Genomic DNA, 18584 nt, shown 5'->3' on the forward strand with positions numbered 1-18584 from the left:
GTTTTTAAAATGGGGTGTTTTATCAGGGTTTCTAATACATAGGCCCCACAAAGCCACTTCAGAACTCAAGAGGTACCTTAAAAAAAAGGCTTTTGAAATTTTCTTAAAAATATGAGAAATTGCTGTTTATGTTCTAAGCCTTGTAACGACCAAGAAAAATAAAAGAATGTTCAAAAAACGATGCCAATCTAAAGTAGACATATGGGAAATGTGAACTAGTAACTATTTTGGGTGGTATAACCGTCTGTTTTACAAGCAGATGCATTTAAATTCTGAAAAATGCAATTTTTTCAAAATTTTCTCTAAATTTTGCAATTTTTCACCAATAAACACTAAATATATCGACCAAATTTTACCACGAACATGAAGCCCAATGTGTCACAAGAAAACAATCTCAGAATCGCTTGGGTAGGTTTAAGCATTCCGACGTTATTACCACATAAAGTGAAATATGTCAGATTTGAAAAATGGGCTCTGAGCCTTAAGGCCAAAACTAGGCTGCGTCCTTAAGGGGTTAACCCCTTAATGACCAGCCTATGTTAAAGATGCTCTGTCACCAGATTATAAGTGCTCTATCGCCTACATAATCTGATCGGCGCTGTAATGTAGATAACAGCAGTGGTTTTTATTTTGAAAAATGATCATTTTTGAGCAAGTTATGAACATAATTAGTTTCTTAATGGCCAACTGGACGGTTTTTAACTTTTGACCAAGTGGGTGTTGTAAAGAGAAGTGTATGACGCTGACCAATCAGCGTCATACACTTCTCTCCATTCATGTCCATTTATATTCACAGCACAGCGTGATTTCGCCAGATCACGCTGTGCTGTCACATACACTCACATTAACTTTACTGAAGTGTCTTGAGAGTGAATAGACATTGCTTCCAGCCAGGATGCGATGTCTATTCACACTTCCGACACTTCGGTAAAATTACTGTGGGACTTACTCACGGCATAGGATGGGCGTCTAAAAAACATAAGAAGTCCCTCTAAGACTGCGTTCACACGACCTATTTTCAGACGTAAACGAGGCGTATTATGCCTCGTTTTACGTCTGAAAATAGGGCTATAATAAATCGGCAAACATCTGCCCATTCATTTGAATGGGTTTGCCGACGTACTGTGCAGACGACCTGTCATTTACGCGTCTGTCAAACGATGACGCGTAAAATGACTGCCTCGGCATAGAAGTGCAGGACACTTCTTTGCAACGTAATTTGAGCCGTTCTTCATTGAAGTCAATGAAGAGCAGCTCAAGATTTACGAGCGTCAAAGACGCCTCGCATAATGCAAGGAGGAGCTTTTACGTCTGAAACGATGCAGCTGTTTTCTCCTGAAAACAGTCTGTCTTTTCAGACGTAAAAGGTACCTAGCGTGTGCACATACCCTTAATGTTCTTAATGAGGTTCCGCATAGGATAACTCCCAATGTCATTACCCCCCCCCCCCCCCCGCATGAACTATTAAAACACCAGGTGGACCCCAGGCCCTAACCGCATCCTGAAAAAAAGGCCTTACCTGATCCCAGGTCAGGCCACAAACTCCAATCCCAGTGTACCAGCTTATCCATATCTAAACCCAAATACCTACCAGTCGGACGCACGCGTGCACGCTTGCACGCTTTTCAGCCCAGTAAATATAGGAATGGCTAATAATCCAGACCACATTTTTTAGAACTTGAAAGTAAAAGAAAATTAAGCAACCAGGACAGAAGTCACCTCCCTAACCAAAGCAGCCCCAAGATAAAGAAATCAACATACCAGCAAATGCGGCCTAACAAAAGCGGCAGGACTCCCAACGGCCAATCCTCTTTACTGATGCAGTGTCAAACCCAGAACGAGAAGCCTCAGTAGCGGCTCCAAAAGAATGTGAGCTGTAATCCAGATGTGAATGTCCCAAGCACTGTACGCATTTCTTAAAAACGGCAATAAATTGATATCTGGACAACACTGAACCATCCGCATGCACCAGAAAAGAGGAAAAACCCTGAGGACGCACAGCCATTAAATGCAGAAAACACCCCACCGGAAACGATTCCCCCACATGAATCTTAGTTAAACAGAGTTAAAAACCATTTCCCTTCCTATCAGTTTTGGAATGGTACAACATTATTCTCAGCACACTATCCCGAAAAATTACATCCGTGACTTGAATACCATCCTGCACCTGTTTGGAGGGACTAACTAATTCACCAACCCGAAAGGCCCCATAGAAAGCCCAGGAGAAAGCCAATTGAAACAACAACTTCTCATACCCAACATTGCAAAAGACACCAGCCTACGCTTATCCTGCCCAATATGCCCTTTCTGAAAACCCTGCAGAGCCCGCCTTACCAAAATTGCTTAGTAACATCCGTACAACCAACCAACTTAAATAAAAAGGAAAGTGCCATTACCGACTTAACAACTGAGGAAGTTGAAGACCCACTCTCCATAAAAGATAACAGAAAACAAAATATTCCCTCTAAAGCACTAAAAAGACTCCCTTGACTACGCCAAGAATCCTCCATCTGGAACCATCTCACCCATATCTTGGTATAAGCATCCCACGTAGCAGGGACCAGCGAACACTTCGCCCACCATATCAGGCGATCGACACCACTCCCAAAAGATGTTCGGGGCAAGAAACGTCTCTGCCTCTGGAGCTAGCAAAGAGAAACTATCCCACTGCAATTGAGATAGAGCATCAGCAATGTCATTGGAAATACCAGGAATATGATGAGCGCTAAATAGAATGTTCCATCTCAAACACAGAAGGACCAACTGAGGTAACAATGTGATCACCGGGGGTGTGTGGGGGGGGGAGGGGTTGGTGGACAAACTATTAATAGCTCACACGACTGCCATGTTATCACAATGAAAAACCACTGACCGATTGGACATGTTTTCCCTAAATTTCCACCGCAACTAGAATGGGAAACAACTCCAGAAAACAGAGAATACCCGACAAACCACACTCCCTCCACTCCAGTGGCCAAATACTGACACACCATTTTCCTCAAAAATAAGCCCCGAAATCGATAGAACCGGAAGCATCCGTACACAATTGCAACTCCACATTCGAAACTGCCACCGCAATCCACAATGATCTGCCGTTATATTCTACCAAAAACAAATCCCACACTCTCAAATCCGCCTAATGCTCCCGGCCATGGTGAATAAAATGATGGGGACATCGAATACCAGCGGTAGATTGTGATAAACGCCTACAGAAAAAACGGCCCATGGGCATAATTCTACAGGCAAAATTGAGCTTCCCTGAAAGAGATTGCAGGAGCCGCAGGGTGATTTTTGTTTTCACCAGAGCCTCCTACACTGTTGCCCGCAGACAGATACGTTTTCCATCTGGTGACCTACATTCCATTGCTTGGGAATCAATTTAAATTCCCAAGAAACAGAGTGTTGCGGTCGGTCCCTCAGTTCTTTCTAAAGCCAACGGAACCCCAAGGTAAAAAAAAACATCCACTACTGACTGTAACAATATCGAACACGACAGCCGAGCCAAAGGGCCCACACAAAAGAAGTCACCCAGATAATGAATAACTGATTGAGAGCCAGCATGTTCACAGATCACCCACTCCAAAAACGTGCTGAAGGCTTCGATATAGGCACAAGAAATAGAGCCATCCCATAGGGAGGCACCTATCAATATAAAAAAGATGATCAAATGAGCACCCCAGCAAGTGCATGGAGTCCGGGTGCACTGGCAAAAGGCAAAATGCAGACTCCACATCCACCTTAGCCATCAGCGCCCCTCGCCCCGACGTCCAAACCAAACGAACCGCCTCGTCAAACAATGTATAGGAAACCCGCGTCAAAGACTCATCAATATCATCATTTACCGAAGAACCCTTCGGATAAAATAAATTATATATAAGCCGAAAATTGTCCGCCTCCTTCTTGGGGACTGCTCCCAGCTGGGAGGCACGCAAATTGGAAATAAGAACATTAGAAAAGGGGCCTAACATTCTACGCAACAAAACTTCCTTCTTCAACTTGTCCCGTACCACGTCCAGATTATCCCGCACCGAACGCAGGTTATTAGCCATCAAAACACCCACCCCCGGGGGAAAACTGAATCCTAAATCCGTCCACAAAACCCTTCAATAACAGCTGCGCCTTCTCACTGTCGGGGTACATCTTTAGCCAAGGAGTCATGGCGTGGAGTTTCACTGGACTCTCCCCTTTAGCAGTACCGTCTCCTGCCTTCGTCGTACCTCCGCGTGCCCGCTTAAAATATCTGAAGACGAGGTGGTTACCACCCCCACACCCAGCACATTCGTGTCTATAGACACAATAAATTCCCCATTTACAGGTGCTCTCATATTTAAGCCAAGCAGGTCTCCCATACATTCTATAAGCCTCCCAAATAGAATCCAGGTAGTAAAATAAGCCGGAATAATGCTCCAGACATTTTTCCCCTACAACGCTAGCCATGATGGAAAAAGTTCATAGCCAGTTTCCAAACGTGCGCGGAATCAGCCTATACCGTCTTCTCTCCTCATCCTCCTCCTTACAATGCTCCTTGCCCTTTTCCCACCGTACAACACTGAAACGCTCCAATGGCAGTAAAGTAAAAATATCCAAATTCTCCTTTTTCAAAATCTTCTCCTGTAGTTCCGGCTATAAGTGTGCGCCTAATGACCCTTCAAAGCAAATGTTCATGCTCCCCTTTGCTGTATCTGAAACTGGCAAGGGCTTATTAGCCCCGTCTAACTTTTCTGTCTGGACACCGGCATCTAATGCATTAAAAGACGAAGGGCCTGCCTCAACAATCGAAGTCCGCCCCCTGACCGAGCAGCCTGGGCACCCCGAGCGCCCGCCGTAGAGCATCAGCCACTTCCACATCGAACTCCTGTCCCGATGACACATGTAACATCAAGCAAACAGACAAAACACCTGCCACCTGGCCAATGTCACCATCAGGAGGCGCTGGATGATGTAAATTTTCTTCATACCCAGCAGTCGGTGCAGACCTACCACTACTGCCGCCCACAATATATAAACTGACCGGAAGGTGGCGCAGGCCTGCCACCTCTGATGTAATACACTTCCTGACCAGCAGGTGGCACCGGCCTGGCACTACTACTGTAATACTCAGAACGGCCAACAGATGGCGCCGGATCACCCATGCCAAAGATTGCACTATGCTCACCGGCCTCCGACCCAGCAGATTGCGCTCTAGCAGCGCCGAAGGCACTCACCCTGACAGCCGCTGAATCCTGGCTTGCGCTAGCCCCACAGAAGCACTCCTGGCGGGCTACCTGAACGAGCCCGCCGCACTGGAAAGGGGAAAACCGCTCCCGGCTGCTGCATCACTGATGAAGACCGCTGCTCCCGACAACCAGCTCCACGCCACTCCACAGACCAGCGGACCCTGCTGACCTCGTGCCAACTCGAAACCCGGCGTTCCGCACCTCGTCCTCTCGCTCCAGGCTTCTCCACAGCTGCTGCCGCTTCCAACACCGCCATTGAGCCAGCAGTCGACACCAGTACACCGTCACCGCTTCCAGCCACTGGGACAGCTACACCAGGGACCGCCACAGCAGAAACAGGTAAGGGGCAAGACACACACCTCTGTCTGCGCCGGGAAAGAGGGGAGGTAGAGGGGCTCAAGTGTTCAGGCGGCCGGGAATGCAGGGCACTGGAGGGACTCCCTGCCGGGGATCCTGCTAGAGCCCCCAGCTGCTCTTGGACCCACTCCAGACCCCTTTCAGCTGCCTGCTCTCTGACCCTGGAAATTAACTGCTCTAAACCCTTCATCACAAATCTAGGCCCTGAAACGGACAAGCAAAACTGCTATACTGACACTGGCTGCACACACCTTCTCCTAACAAAATATTTTCAAGCCATAAAATTACAACATCCCCTAGAGACAGGCAGCCATTTTATAAATCATCTATAGACAGTGAATACAGGCACAGTAATGTAGTGATTTTTTATTATTCCACCACTACTCCTATTGACTTAAAGAGGCTCTGTCACCACATTATAAATGCCCTATCTTGTACATAATGTGATCGGCGCTGTAATGTAGATTACAGCTGTAATGACGGGGTAGGGAGACAGACAGGTGAGCCCTAATCTACCCGCCACTCAGTCCCTGCCTACTTGCAATGGCCTGTCCTAGGCGACGGCGTACAACTGGGCGACGGTCCCTACGCTCAATAAGTGCACGACAGACAAACAGACGAGGGTACACAGAAGCTAAGGGAAATGGGGCAGTTGCCCACGGCAACACAGTGAGCAATAAGAGTAGTGAACGAGCCGAGTCAAACCAGGAGTGCACGAGGTACAAATCGCAGAGCAGGAGCGTAGTCAGTAAAGCCAGGGTCAAAAATGAAGCAAGGTCAATAATCACAGCAGGAGCAGCAGAGCCAGGAAACAGAAAAGAATCACAGGCAAAGGAGGAGCAGGAAATGCAGGTATAAATAGACAGAGGGTGGGAGCTAGCTCCGTCTGGCCAGGCTGTGATAGGCTCTCCCACTCCTCAGCCTCCCAGCCTGACTGGTAGAAGATCCTGTCACTCTATCAGACTTAGGAGCAGGTGCAGACTGATTACCCACGGGCGTCGACACAGAAGCTGTGTCTGGCAGATCCTTTACAACAGTAGTGTTTTTTTTTTAGAAAAACTATAAATTTTGACGGAGTTATGACCTTTTTTATCTTTATGCTAATGAGTTTCTTAATGCCTAACTGGGTGTGCTTTACTTTTTGACCAAGTGGGCGTTGTGGAGAGAAGTGTATGATGCTGACCAATCAGCATAATACACTTCTCTCCACTCATTTACAAAGCACATAGTGTTCTTACTAGATCACTATGTACAGCCACTTACTCACACATTAATGTTACTCAAGTGTCCTGACAATGAATAGGCATCACCTCCAGCCAGAACGTGATGTCTATTCAGAATCCTGACACTTCGGTAACGTTTGTGTGTGATTTACAGCAAGGCAAGCATAATCTTGTTTTAAATCACAGTTTACAGCGTAATCTCGCGAGATTACGCTTGCCTTGCTGTAAATCTCACACAAACGTTACCAAAGTGTCAGGATTCTGAATAGACATCACGTCCTGGCTGGAGGTGATGCCTATTCATTGTCAGGACACTTGAGTAACTTTAGTGTGTGTGTATGTGGCTGCATCATCTAGTAAGATTACTATGTGCTGTGTAAATGAATGGAGAGAAGTGTATGACCTTGATTGGTCAGCATCATACACTTCTCTCCACAACGCCTACTTGGTCAAAAAGTAAAACACGCCCAGTTGGGCATTAAGAAACTCATAAACATAAAGCTAAAATCGTTCATAATTCCGTCAAAAATGATTGTTTTTCTAAATAAAAAACACTGCTGTAATCTACATTACAGCGCCGATCACATTATGTAGAAGATAGGGCATTTATAATGTGGTGACAGAGCCTCTTTAAGGCCCTTTTACACTGGCCAATTATCGGGAAAATGGGCGTTCATAGAACGCTCGTTCCCGATAATTGCCCTCTGTAAACAGGGCTCGTTCGTCGGCTGATTGTTTTGTTTTAAATGCATAAACTTTTATCGTTGTCGGCAGCACATCTCCCTGTGTAAACAGGGAAATGTGCTGCCGACACGATAGAAATTTATGGGGGCGAGCAATAAGATTAAAGAGCGCTCGTCCCCATACTAGCTCCTTGTGAAAGGAGCAAACGTGCGCCGATCGACAAGCTGTTTCGTTGATCGGCACTCGTTTACACGGCCCACATCATGTCGTGTAATATAACCTTTAGCCCATGGATTTGTCCTCTATGTGGGCTTAACACATGTATGTCATGTAACCCTGTTTCTACCGGAATGCTAGAGGTCACATGATGTGTGTGAGTGCTGGTTACATGACTGACGCCATGTTTAGACATATTCAGTTAGCCTGTGGATACAATACAAATAAATAATCGGTGGACTACACCAACCTACTGCAGAGACAGGAGCCTACTGTAGTGATATAAGAAAGATATGTAAGCTGAATTTCTACTACATGTGTATTAGAAAAACGTTTAATTTCATATTCCACAAATAATAATAATAAGAACAAAACAAAACTGGATAACCCCTTTAACTGTTAGCAGTTTGTTGGACGAAAGGGCATGATTAAATCTTATATTTATATGTATCTCCGACAATTATCTCATGTCTGTGGCCAGAGTAACAGACCAGAAAAGCAAAGCAATCCCTCCCTTTAGATTAGCAGAACTCCTCAGGGGTTCCGGTGATGAGGGCACTGAGCAGTTTTTGGAACTGGCAGGAGCCTAGAGAAGAAGAGCTATTTCAGAATAAAGTTTTATTATAGAATGACATCCACTAGCAGTGATAATGATATAGAGGAGGGCATCCAGGGAAATTCTCAATGGGAAGACTGTGGGCATTTTGGCTTGTAAAAAAAATATGGCAGCATAGTTCTAGTAGAAGCAATGACGATTTAGTCCGCTATATGGCATCTGATGAATCATGCACTTAATTCTCCGCACACTGGTGTATTTTTATATTATGCATGGCCCCATTATAATAGACTACGGATTTATTCGGGATACGTGTGATACAGATTTCACATACGGTCACGTGCCTGAGGCCTAAAGAATAATCTACCAAGGACGAAAATTTATATCAGTAAGTGCACTACCTAAGCATTGGACTCCCATTATACATACTACTTACCAAACAAACCACACTGAAAGATTCTGCTGTGCAAACAATTCAGGAACAAATGTGCCTTTCATCGTGGCATAGCAATAAGAACTTTCATAGATATCAATAGAATACAATGCAAAAGTTAGATGCCAGTAGAAAAATTCTAGGACTATTGGCTATGTGTATGTATGCAACCTACACTTTATGTTAAAGGGTTTACTGGGACTTTAAATATTGATGGCTTATCTTTAGGATAGACCATTAAAATTTGAGTGCTTGGGGTCCGACTCCCAGCACCCCCACAGATCAGCTGAATGAAGTGAAACCTTGCTGTGTTTTCTCCTGTTTTTGTATAGTAATGGAATAACTTGATAAATGATCTTCCCCAATATGTCCAGTCTAGGACTCTTACCTACATTGAACTCGAGGTTCATGTATGATAAACCTAAATTCTACATCAGGGAAATTTCCTAATATATTTCTTGCTATTTGAATTTTCTGCATCTCTGCATCCTATTATAACGGGAGTGAGAACTATTTTAGGACATTTTAGGGAATTGTTGTTTATACGTTTTTTTTAAATATATAAGAGTACGTTGATGGCGGTAAACATAAAGTGTAGCTAAACGTTCGTCAAACTTCTGACATGTCATAGTGACATGTCAGAAGTTTGGATTGGTGGGGGTCTGAGCACTGAGACCCCCACCAATCGCTATAACGAAACAGCTGAAGCGCTCGTGTGAGCGCTCAGCCGCTTCTTGTCTGCTTGGCTGTTTCCGGAAATAAATGTATTAGTGTACGGACTCAATAGAAAGTCTATGAGCCCCTGCTCCGAAACATCGGCTTTCCGGAAAAAGCCGAACATACACGAAGCGGCTGAGCTCTCACACGAGCGCTTCAGCTGTTTCGTTATAGCGATTGGTGGGGGTCTCAGTGCTCGGACCCCCACCAATCCAAACTTCTGACATGTCACTATGACATGCAGATTCTTAATTTTATATCTAAAGTACATCATAAGATGAGGTTTGATATAAGTGCCTTATTTAAGCTCTGCACTAAAGTCTATATAGATTTCAAGTTCATACGGCTTACATAAAACAAGTAAACTCTTGTCCAAAAAGGCTACTTAGAAAAAGCCGAAAATAGTCCTTAAAACATAGCTCCATTCATTACTTCTACGTGGAGACTTCTGGTTACAGGATTAAACTGTTTACCGTGTCATGTCTCCCATTCATTCACAGGGGAAATTGGTGTGTCAGGGGAAAGATGAAAGAGACTATGGATGAAGTCAAAGGCTTGAAGGTTAAGAGACCCCTTTTTCAGACTGGCCCAGATGTCTAGAGAATGAGCCCCTCCCTTTCTGTCAAGCAGAATCCTCCCTTTATGCAGAGCACATAGTCAGCTGGGGGACAGCAGAGCAAAACCCTTATTGGTCGGAAGTTTTTTTTTATTCTGAGCTGCAGAACTTTTGTCTGAGGCTGTTTTCTCCCTCCCATCCTGTTTCCTCCCCAGGCCCTTCTCCTCCCTCCCATTGCCAACCCTCCACTCCAGAGCAGTGGTCAGTGGTCAACATCACAGAGGCAACTTCTGTCTCCACATCTCCAGGGATCCAGCTCTGTGTCCATCATCTATTTTCCATGTGAACAGCTCCAAGCCAAGCAACATGTCCAGGTCCGATGAGGTGAACAGACTGACAGAGAATGTATACCGAGTAAGTACTCTATGAAGAGATTATCTTCTTCGCATGTACTTAAAGGGGGGTCTTCACCCTCGGCATACCTTTCATTCTTCTTCTTTATTACTTTAGTGGTCATTCCTAAAGATGTAGTGGTGCTAAATTTGTCATTTAACTCCTTGTGGTTTGCATCTTTTCTGCACCATGATGGCACTGTAGGCTACAGACTACCATCACAGTGATTTTACAATGAGTTGTGCCAAAGGACACACTCAGCTCTGCTCTATGAATTTATCTAATGATTTCTATGTATTTGCGTTCTTAAATTTACATTTTCAAATTACAGATAAAGATCACGTAAGCAAAGAGCAGACTACAGTAGCATTACTGGAAAAGTTATACAGTCCTTTATCTGTTCTATAAGATTAGCCAATTCTGTAAAACATTGAAATTAAATGATAACAATATAATGGGTATAACCAATGATTTGTTAAAAAAACAAAAAACATGTGGACAACTGATCAGAATGGCTTCACTGGCCTGAAATGACTTACTATCATGTTTGATACTAGTTTACGGATCATAACCTCAATGATATCCTTAGTTTTCCTCACAGGGTTGTGCAGAGCGGACTCTGCCTCATACTGGAGAGAATGTTTGGGGTAAACTAATCATCTGCTAATGGGGGCATTGTGCACGGTTCACTGTGGTCCACTTAACCCTTCTGTCATTTAGGATGGGGGAAGGGAGCTATTTTCTTGGTATTCTGACACTAACATGGTCCTAAATATAACAGCACGGTCTTCACCTATGATTTTTGCAGTACAAAGATATCAAGTTTAGTGGAAATAAGTCACCTAATAAGTAACATCCTAATGTTATATAAGGGCTTGTTCTAGAATGAATGCTACGTAAATTTTGGAATAATTAACAGAGATAAAATGCTTTCCTTTATACATTGATGGTTGCAGAAATATGAAAAAAATGGTAAATATTCCCGTCCTCACAACATAATCCATACACATATGCAGATAATTGTAACATGTACAACAAAATTCTTCCAAAGTCCGCCATTTAACTTTTTATTTTTCAATATCTAGTACTGGGGAGCAGGGGCCACTTCTTCATTCCAGACAGTGGACATGCTGCACTAATGCAGAATAGTGAGTGACTACACAGGAGTGCAGAGATTCAGTGTAGTCACCCACCAGTTGCAGCTGTTGTTACTAGGCAACAAATAGAGCTTATTTAACACTGAAAAATAATTTGTCATTAAATAATTAAAATGGAATACTTTGTTTTCACTGGAGTTTCCCTTTAACACTAATTGTACATGCCACATAGGGAATGGCATTCACAGTGTCCTGCCTGTCTGACTACCCCTCATTGCACGGTGACATTGTGGTGTTGTCTGACGGAGCCTGACACCTTTCTGTGTATTACAGGGCCTCATCTTGGCTAATGCTTCCTTGAGTCTCTCCAGTGTTTAATTGTAGGGGCTGCCAAAGAAAAAAGGTTGGATTTTAGAAATAACAGATGTGAAATGATCTTCTAAAAATAAGTTTCAACAGCAAACACATTCATAAATAAATATAAGCCATATGATGTATTTGAGGGTTTGCATGGCGTTAACCAAGGTTATGGACTTACACGTCTAATTCTTAAAAAGCTGTAATAGACAGTAAAATGTGGGGACCCTGGTGCAATTGATGGAAATACAGAGGTAGATCACTGCATCCCATCTACATCACTGGTAATATAAGCCCAGACCTAAGGTTAGGGTCAGTGGCGTAGCTATAGGGATCGCAGCGGTCACACCTGCGACTGGGCCCCTAAGCCTGGGGGGCCCACAGGGCCCCCATTGCCACACAGTGCGCTAATACTAATTCTTTATGTGCCATGGCGCCGGCACCTCCTGGTTACGGACAGGGCTCCTTTAGACGTCAGTCACATGGTACAATCTGTGTACCATGTGACCGCGATGTCACGTGAGGGGCGTTCCAGCCACTGTGGAAGAGCCGGTGCGGAAGAGAATGGAGGACTCCAGTTGAGCTGCAATGGGGGCCGTAATGTATGTGTGTTGTATTGTACTGTCTGTGTTTGCGGTGGAGAGAGGAGAGGGGGGGGCTTTAAATTACAGGCCCCCCACGATACAATACATTACAAACTGTGGGTCGTGACCCCCTGGGGGGTCGTGTGAAGACCTCCGGGGGGTCACGAGCCACTCACCGAGGTCCCGATTCCAACTGTATTTGCGTCCTCAGGACGCAGATACAGTTGAATTTAATGCTGGAGCAAGGAGCTGATAGCTCCTTGCTCCAGCATTCACTGTGCCATGGGCCATTAGCGGCTTGGCACAATTTAGTGACGTCATCGCACCTGTTTGCGCCGGGTCACTCATAAAACAGCGCAAAGGAGGAGAAGGATCTCCTCCTCCACCCGTCGTGCAAACGGGGATAGCTAAGTCATTTTATTATTTTTCTATTATGCACATCTGGGGGAATTATACTGTATGGGGGGGGGGCTGATATGGTGGCAGCTATTAGGGGCATTCTACTGTATAGGGCTAATATGGGGGCATTATACTTTATGGGTGGCATTATACTGTGATGGGCAGTTATGAGGGGCATTATACTGTGAGGTCTGCTATGAGGGCATTATACTGTATAGGGGGCTGATATGGTGGCAGCTATGGGGCATTACACTTTGGGGTGACCGGTATGGGGGCATTATACTGTATGGGGGCTAATATGGTGGCACATATGGGGGCATTACACTGTGGGGAGACAGCTATGGGGGCATTATACTGTGTGGGGGCAACTAAGGGGGGCATTATACTGTGTCGGGGCAGCTATGAGGGGCATTATACAGTATGGGGCTGCTATGGGGGCATTATACTGTATGGGGGTATTATACTGTGTTGGGCAGCCATGAGGAGCATTATACTGTGTGGGGCAGCTATGGGGGCATTACACTGTGGGGGCAGCTAAGGGAGGCATTATACTGTGTGTGGGCATCTATGAGGGACATTATACTGTGTGGGGCTGCTATGGGGGCATTATACTGTATGGGGGAATTTATGGGGAGCATTATACTGTGTGGGGGCATCTATCAGGGACATGATACTGTATGGGGCTGCTATGGGGGCATTATACTGTATGGGGGCATTTATGGGGCTGCTATGGGGGGCATTATACTGTATGGGGGCTGCTATGGGGGGCGCTATACTGTATGGGGTCTGCTATGCGGGCATTATACTGTGTGGGGCAGCTATGGGAGGTAATATACTGTGTGGGGCAGCTATGGGGTGCATTAAACTGTATGGGGGCATTATATTGCATGGGGAGCATTATACTGTGTGTGGGGCAGCCATGGGAGCATTATACTGTGTGGGGGGGCAGCTATGGGAGTATTATACTGTATGGGGGCAGCTACAGGAAGCATTATACTGTGTGGGGGCTGTTGGGTAAGGCGGCTGGGCATAGGCGCGGCATGGGTCTTGTGGTGTTGGGGAGGGGTAGGGGGGCCCAAGCTGAATAATAACAGAAAGCTGGGCTGCTCGGAGACCAGCTGGGGGGACTAGGAGCCCTCGCTATAGCAATGCCAAGTAAGTATTGACTTTTAAATTTTTGCTGTGAAATCGCAGCTTTTCTGGCACAAAAATTGCAACATTTTCTATTTGTTGCGGCTTTTACCTCCCCATTGAACTTAATGGGAAAAACTGCAGCAAAAGTGCAATACTTCAGCAATACATTTGACTTTTTTTGCACAAATTTAGCTGGAATGGTTTTCAGGTGCCACATTGCATTTACAAAGCCATGAAGGACCAAAACAGTGGAGACCCCCAAAAGTGAATCGATTAGGCAAACTATACCCCTCAAGGAATCTAACTAGGAGTACAGTAAGCATTCAGACCCCACAGGTCTTTTGCAAAATGTATTGGAATTAGGCAGTGCAAATTAAAACCCCAACTTTTGTAAAGTAATTTCTCCACAGTATGGCAGGGCTCAAAATCCACCCTGTGTGAACATACCCTAAAAGTCTATTGATCTGTGTCTCGAAAGTTAGTTTAGAACTAGTAAGATGTCCATTAAAAAGCTTGTCCAGGATAAGAAAAACACGGCTGCTATCCTCCAGAAACAGCGCCACAACTGTCCATGGGTTATGTCTGGTACTGCTATATAATTACTATTTGCCAAAGCAGAAAATAACCCTTTGCTACTCATCACTAGATTAAAATATAACACTTATTGTAGTTCAAAATATAAAATGCAATAGAAACCCACTATGGTTTAAAATCCAGTCATTCACTGCTATGTTTTGCCAATAGTTACATGATCGTGGATAGCCACAAATATTGCACTCTCTGATTAGAGAACAGATGTTAGGCTATGTTCACAGATCGTGATTTGTTGCAAATTTTGCTGCAGATTTTTTAACTAAAGCAAGAAGTGGATCCAGGAGGAAGGAGAAGTACAAGTTCTTCCTTTTATATTTCCCGTTCCTTTTGAAACCAATTCTGGCTTTGGCCTAAAAATCTGCATCAAAAGCTGCAATAAATTGTAAATAATGAGTGGTTTTCCAGGTTTTTGGAATTTTACCTTAGTCATATCAGGAATTTCAGGTGCCCCATACAGCTAAATTTTCTGGGCCCCCCTACCGTGGCACCGCCTGTTAACGGTACTCCGTCCAGCACTATATCATGCTACCCAGGACCACCATCAGGGGGGTATTAGGGGTACTGATGTGAGGGGCCCGGCCAAAACTAATTGAAAGGGGGGCCCGGCAACTGCCGCGACTTGCCTTTGGTAGAAAAAAAACAGGCCCCTGCAATGGGGCCCGTTTTTTTCACCAAAAGAATGTCGTGAGCTGTGGGCTCCCCCTCTCGTCATGGGGGCCGTCAAACACCGCCCGTGCGACCGATCGCGTGCACCCGCAAACTCCCGCGCGTGCGCACTCGTGAGCGTCCGCGAACGCGCACCCGCCACCGCCTGGAAGCGCGCACCGAATTTTGAGGCAGATTTTGACCTGCCCACACTATCTTGCCGCGTTTTTTGCCCGCGGCGATTGAGGACAGCAGACAAAAAACGCAGCGAAAAATGCATTTTCTGCCTCCCATTGATTTTGATGGGCGGTCAGAGGCGGAACCGCGGCAAGAAAGGATGTGCTGCTTTTTCTTTTTTCCGTGACTGGCTCCCATTTGATTTCAGATTAAATCAATGGGAGGCGGTTTTGGAAGTTGTTTGGTGCTGATTCTGACGCAGTGTCCGAGTCAATATCAAGGCCCAAAAACTCTGCGAACTGGGCCTTATTGTTAGGGCTTATTCAGATGAACGTGTAATACATCTGTGCAACATGCGTGATTTTCACGCGCCTCGCACGGACCTATGTTACTTTATGGGGCCGTGCAGACTGTCAGTGATTTTCACGCAGCGTGTGTCCGCTGCATAAAGCTCACGACATGTCCTATAGATGTGCGTTGTTCACGCATCACGCACCCATTGAAGCCAATGGGTGCGTGAAAATCACGCCCAGCACTTCCGCAGCCGTATAAACTATGAATGAAAACAGAAAAGCACCACGTGCTACAGAGTGTCATAATGATGGCGGCTGCGCGAATATCACGCAGCCGCGCACCATACGCTGCTGCCACACGGAGCTGTTATGGACCTTTTGCATGCGCAAAACGCCATGTTTTTTGCGCGCGCAAAAAGCACACGCTTGTGTAAATCCGGCCTTAGGGTAGGAACACACTAGGCATGAACACTGCGGATTTTATGCAACACATTTTATTGTGGAAAATCTGCAGCGTATTACAGTCGCAGCAGAGTGGATGAGATTTGAACAAATCTCATTCACACGCTGCAAAAAAAATTGACCTGCAGTGTGGCTTTTTAGGCTATGTTCACACTGAGTATTTTGCCGAGTTTTTTGACGCGGGAACCGCGTCGCAAAACTCGGCAAAAACGGCCCGAGAACGCCTCCCATTGATTTCAATGGGAGGCGTCGGCGTCTTTTTCCCGCGAGCAGTAAAACTGCCTCGCGGGAAAAAAAAGCGACATGCCCTATCTTCGGGCGCTTCCGCCTCTGACCTCCCATTGACTTCAATGGGAGGCAGAGAAAGTGTATTTCGTGCTGTTTTATGCACGCGGCACTCAATGGGCGCGGGCGAAAAACGGCGCGAAAATCGGCGTGCAGGGAGAGGAAAATCTGCCTCAAAGTTCCAAACGGAATTTTGAGGCAGATATTCCTCCCCCAAAATACTCCGTGTGAACATAGCCTTAAGCCGCAGCATGTCAATTTATTCTGCGGAATCGCTGCTCCTCTGTTGTGGAAATGCTGCGGTTCTGCCGCAAAAATCACAAATGAGAAAAAAAAAAAAAGGTTCTTAGCGCAGCCCGGCCTCCTGTCATGACGTTTCATCCCATGTGATTGCTGCAGCGGTCACATGGTCTACAGCGTCATCCCAGGAGGCGGGGCTACGTTCAGAAGAGAGAGATGCGTCACCTAAACTACGGCCGGGGCAAGTCTAAACTTTTTTTTCCCTGCAGGATTCCCGTAGCGGACATACCTCACGAAACCTGCGCCACTATTTGGTGCGGTTTTGCTGGCGGAATTCCCTGCAGCTACCGGGGCGGATAAGCTGTGTAGTTTTACTCAGCATATCCACCTAGTGTGTTCCTACCCTTATGATGTCGCTCCTGGAGCTGCTGCCTGTCTCTAAATAGGCAGTTGGTCCAGTAGAATTAGGAATTATTTTTTTTGTGAACCAGCTTAAAAAAATACAAAACTTTTGTGTTAGGGCCTGTTCACATCACCGTTCGCTTCCGTTCCGGGGTTCCGTCTGAGATTTCCGTCGGGTGAACCCCGCAACGGAAAGTGAAAGCACAGCTTCCGTTTCAGTCACCATTGACGGGTGCGCGCTTCCGGGCTTTCGCGTGCGGCCCTGGTCATATCGAATAAGATGGCTTTCCCTCTCTCCTTCTCTATGTCACCCGCTGACCGGATCTCAACATCATGTAAACATTGCATCCATACTCATAATCATACATGCCCCCCCCTCACCCTCTGTCCAATGTATGAGACAACCGTGCATTGCACAGAGAGTGTATCCCTGCTGCGGATGTGTCCCATGCAGTCAGAGAGTAATAGCTGGAGTGGGTGCAGGTACAGACCTGAGTGCTTCTGCAAAGTTTTGATGCAGCGGCACACCGGATCAGCGGGCACCTTGGAGAGAAGAAGAGGGTTAGGCAAAAAACAAACAAACATAGAAAACCCCTTTAAAGGGAAACTGTCACTAGATATTAGGGTACAAAATGCCTGATGTTATACTGCTGTGGTCTAGCATACTAAACATGCTCTCTTAACCCTTTTCCATCGCTCCTCCTCCGATTTACGTAGTGAAAGGTTTTTTAAAAATAGTGCCCGCTCTGAAGCCGAGCGGGTGCCATAGTTGCCAGGTCTGTGCTGTGTTGCACACCAGGGTCCCAGCAGCAATGCTTGAGATCAGAGACATTTCTGATCACAAGCATTTAACCCCTCCGATGCCGGTGTCAGAAGTGACCACTGGCATCTGAGGGGTTTTTACTGCCAAATTCACTTTGGGGCCGGTCACTGGCTCATGTGCGATGAGATCTTGTGAGCCAGTGTGCTCCTATTGCAGCTGGAAGCCTTGTGAACGCACTCGGCCCTGCCATAGGAAGATTGCTATTGAGACCCGCCTGTGGCAGGTCTCAATAGCAATGTAATGATTTTGCCATAGACTGCAATACTGTGATATTGCAGTCCATGGCATAAGCGATCTAATAATCGCAGGTTCAAGCTCCCTAGGTGGGCTAAAAATAAATTTAAAAAAATTTAAAAAAAAGTTTAAAAATGAAAAAATATAAAAATTAAAATCAACCGCCTTTCCCTAGATCACGAATAAAAATAAACAAAAAATAAAACATGAAAATATTAGGTTATCCCCACGTCCTAAAATGCTCAAACTATAAAACTCTAAAAAATATTTATCCAATACGGTGAACGCCGTAGCGGAAAAAAGGTCAGTGGCCAAATCACAGTTTTTTTTGCCACTTCAACCCCCCAAAAAAATGTAATAAAAAGTGATCAAAATGCCTGTATTAATAAAAACTACATCTTTCCCCCTACAAAAAGACGCCTTACACAGCCCTATACACATAAATAAAAAAAGTTATGGGGGTCACAATATGGCGATGCAAAACATTTTTTGTTTCTTTCAAGATTT

General features: G+C 45.4%; 1 protein-coding gene across 2 annotated transcripts in view; it reads left to right on the forward strand.

The window, feature by feature from the left end:
- The window catches only part of LOC142662070 (BAR/IMD domain-containing adapter protein 2-like), a 216472-nt gene that overhangs the window by 41592 nt on the left and 156296 nt on the right, over positions 1 to 18584 (forward strand). The window contains exons 2-3 of one of the 2 annotated variants that reach the window (XM_075839946.1): positions 9903 to 9963; positions 10174 to 10372. In XM_075839946.1, the coding sequence (XP_075696061.1) occupies positions 10325 to 10372 (48 nt within the window). In that variant the 5' untranslated portion in view covers positions 9903 to 9963; positions 10174 to 10324. The remainder of the gene's footprint in view (positions 1 to 9902; positions 9964 to 10173; positions 10373 to 18584) is intronic. The other variant, XM_075839945.1, reaches the window with a different exon arrangement.

Source organism: Rhinoderma darwinii, chromosome 10 (genome assembly GCF_050947455.1).
Source record: "Rhinoderma darwinii isolate aRhiDar2 chromosome 10, aRhiDar2.hap1, whole genome shotgun sequence".
In the NCBI taxonomy this organism is placed as follows: Eukaryota; Metazoa; Chordata; class Amphibia; order Anura; family Rhinodermatidae; genus Rhinoderma; species Rhinoderma darwinii.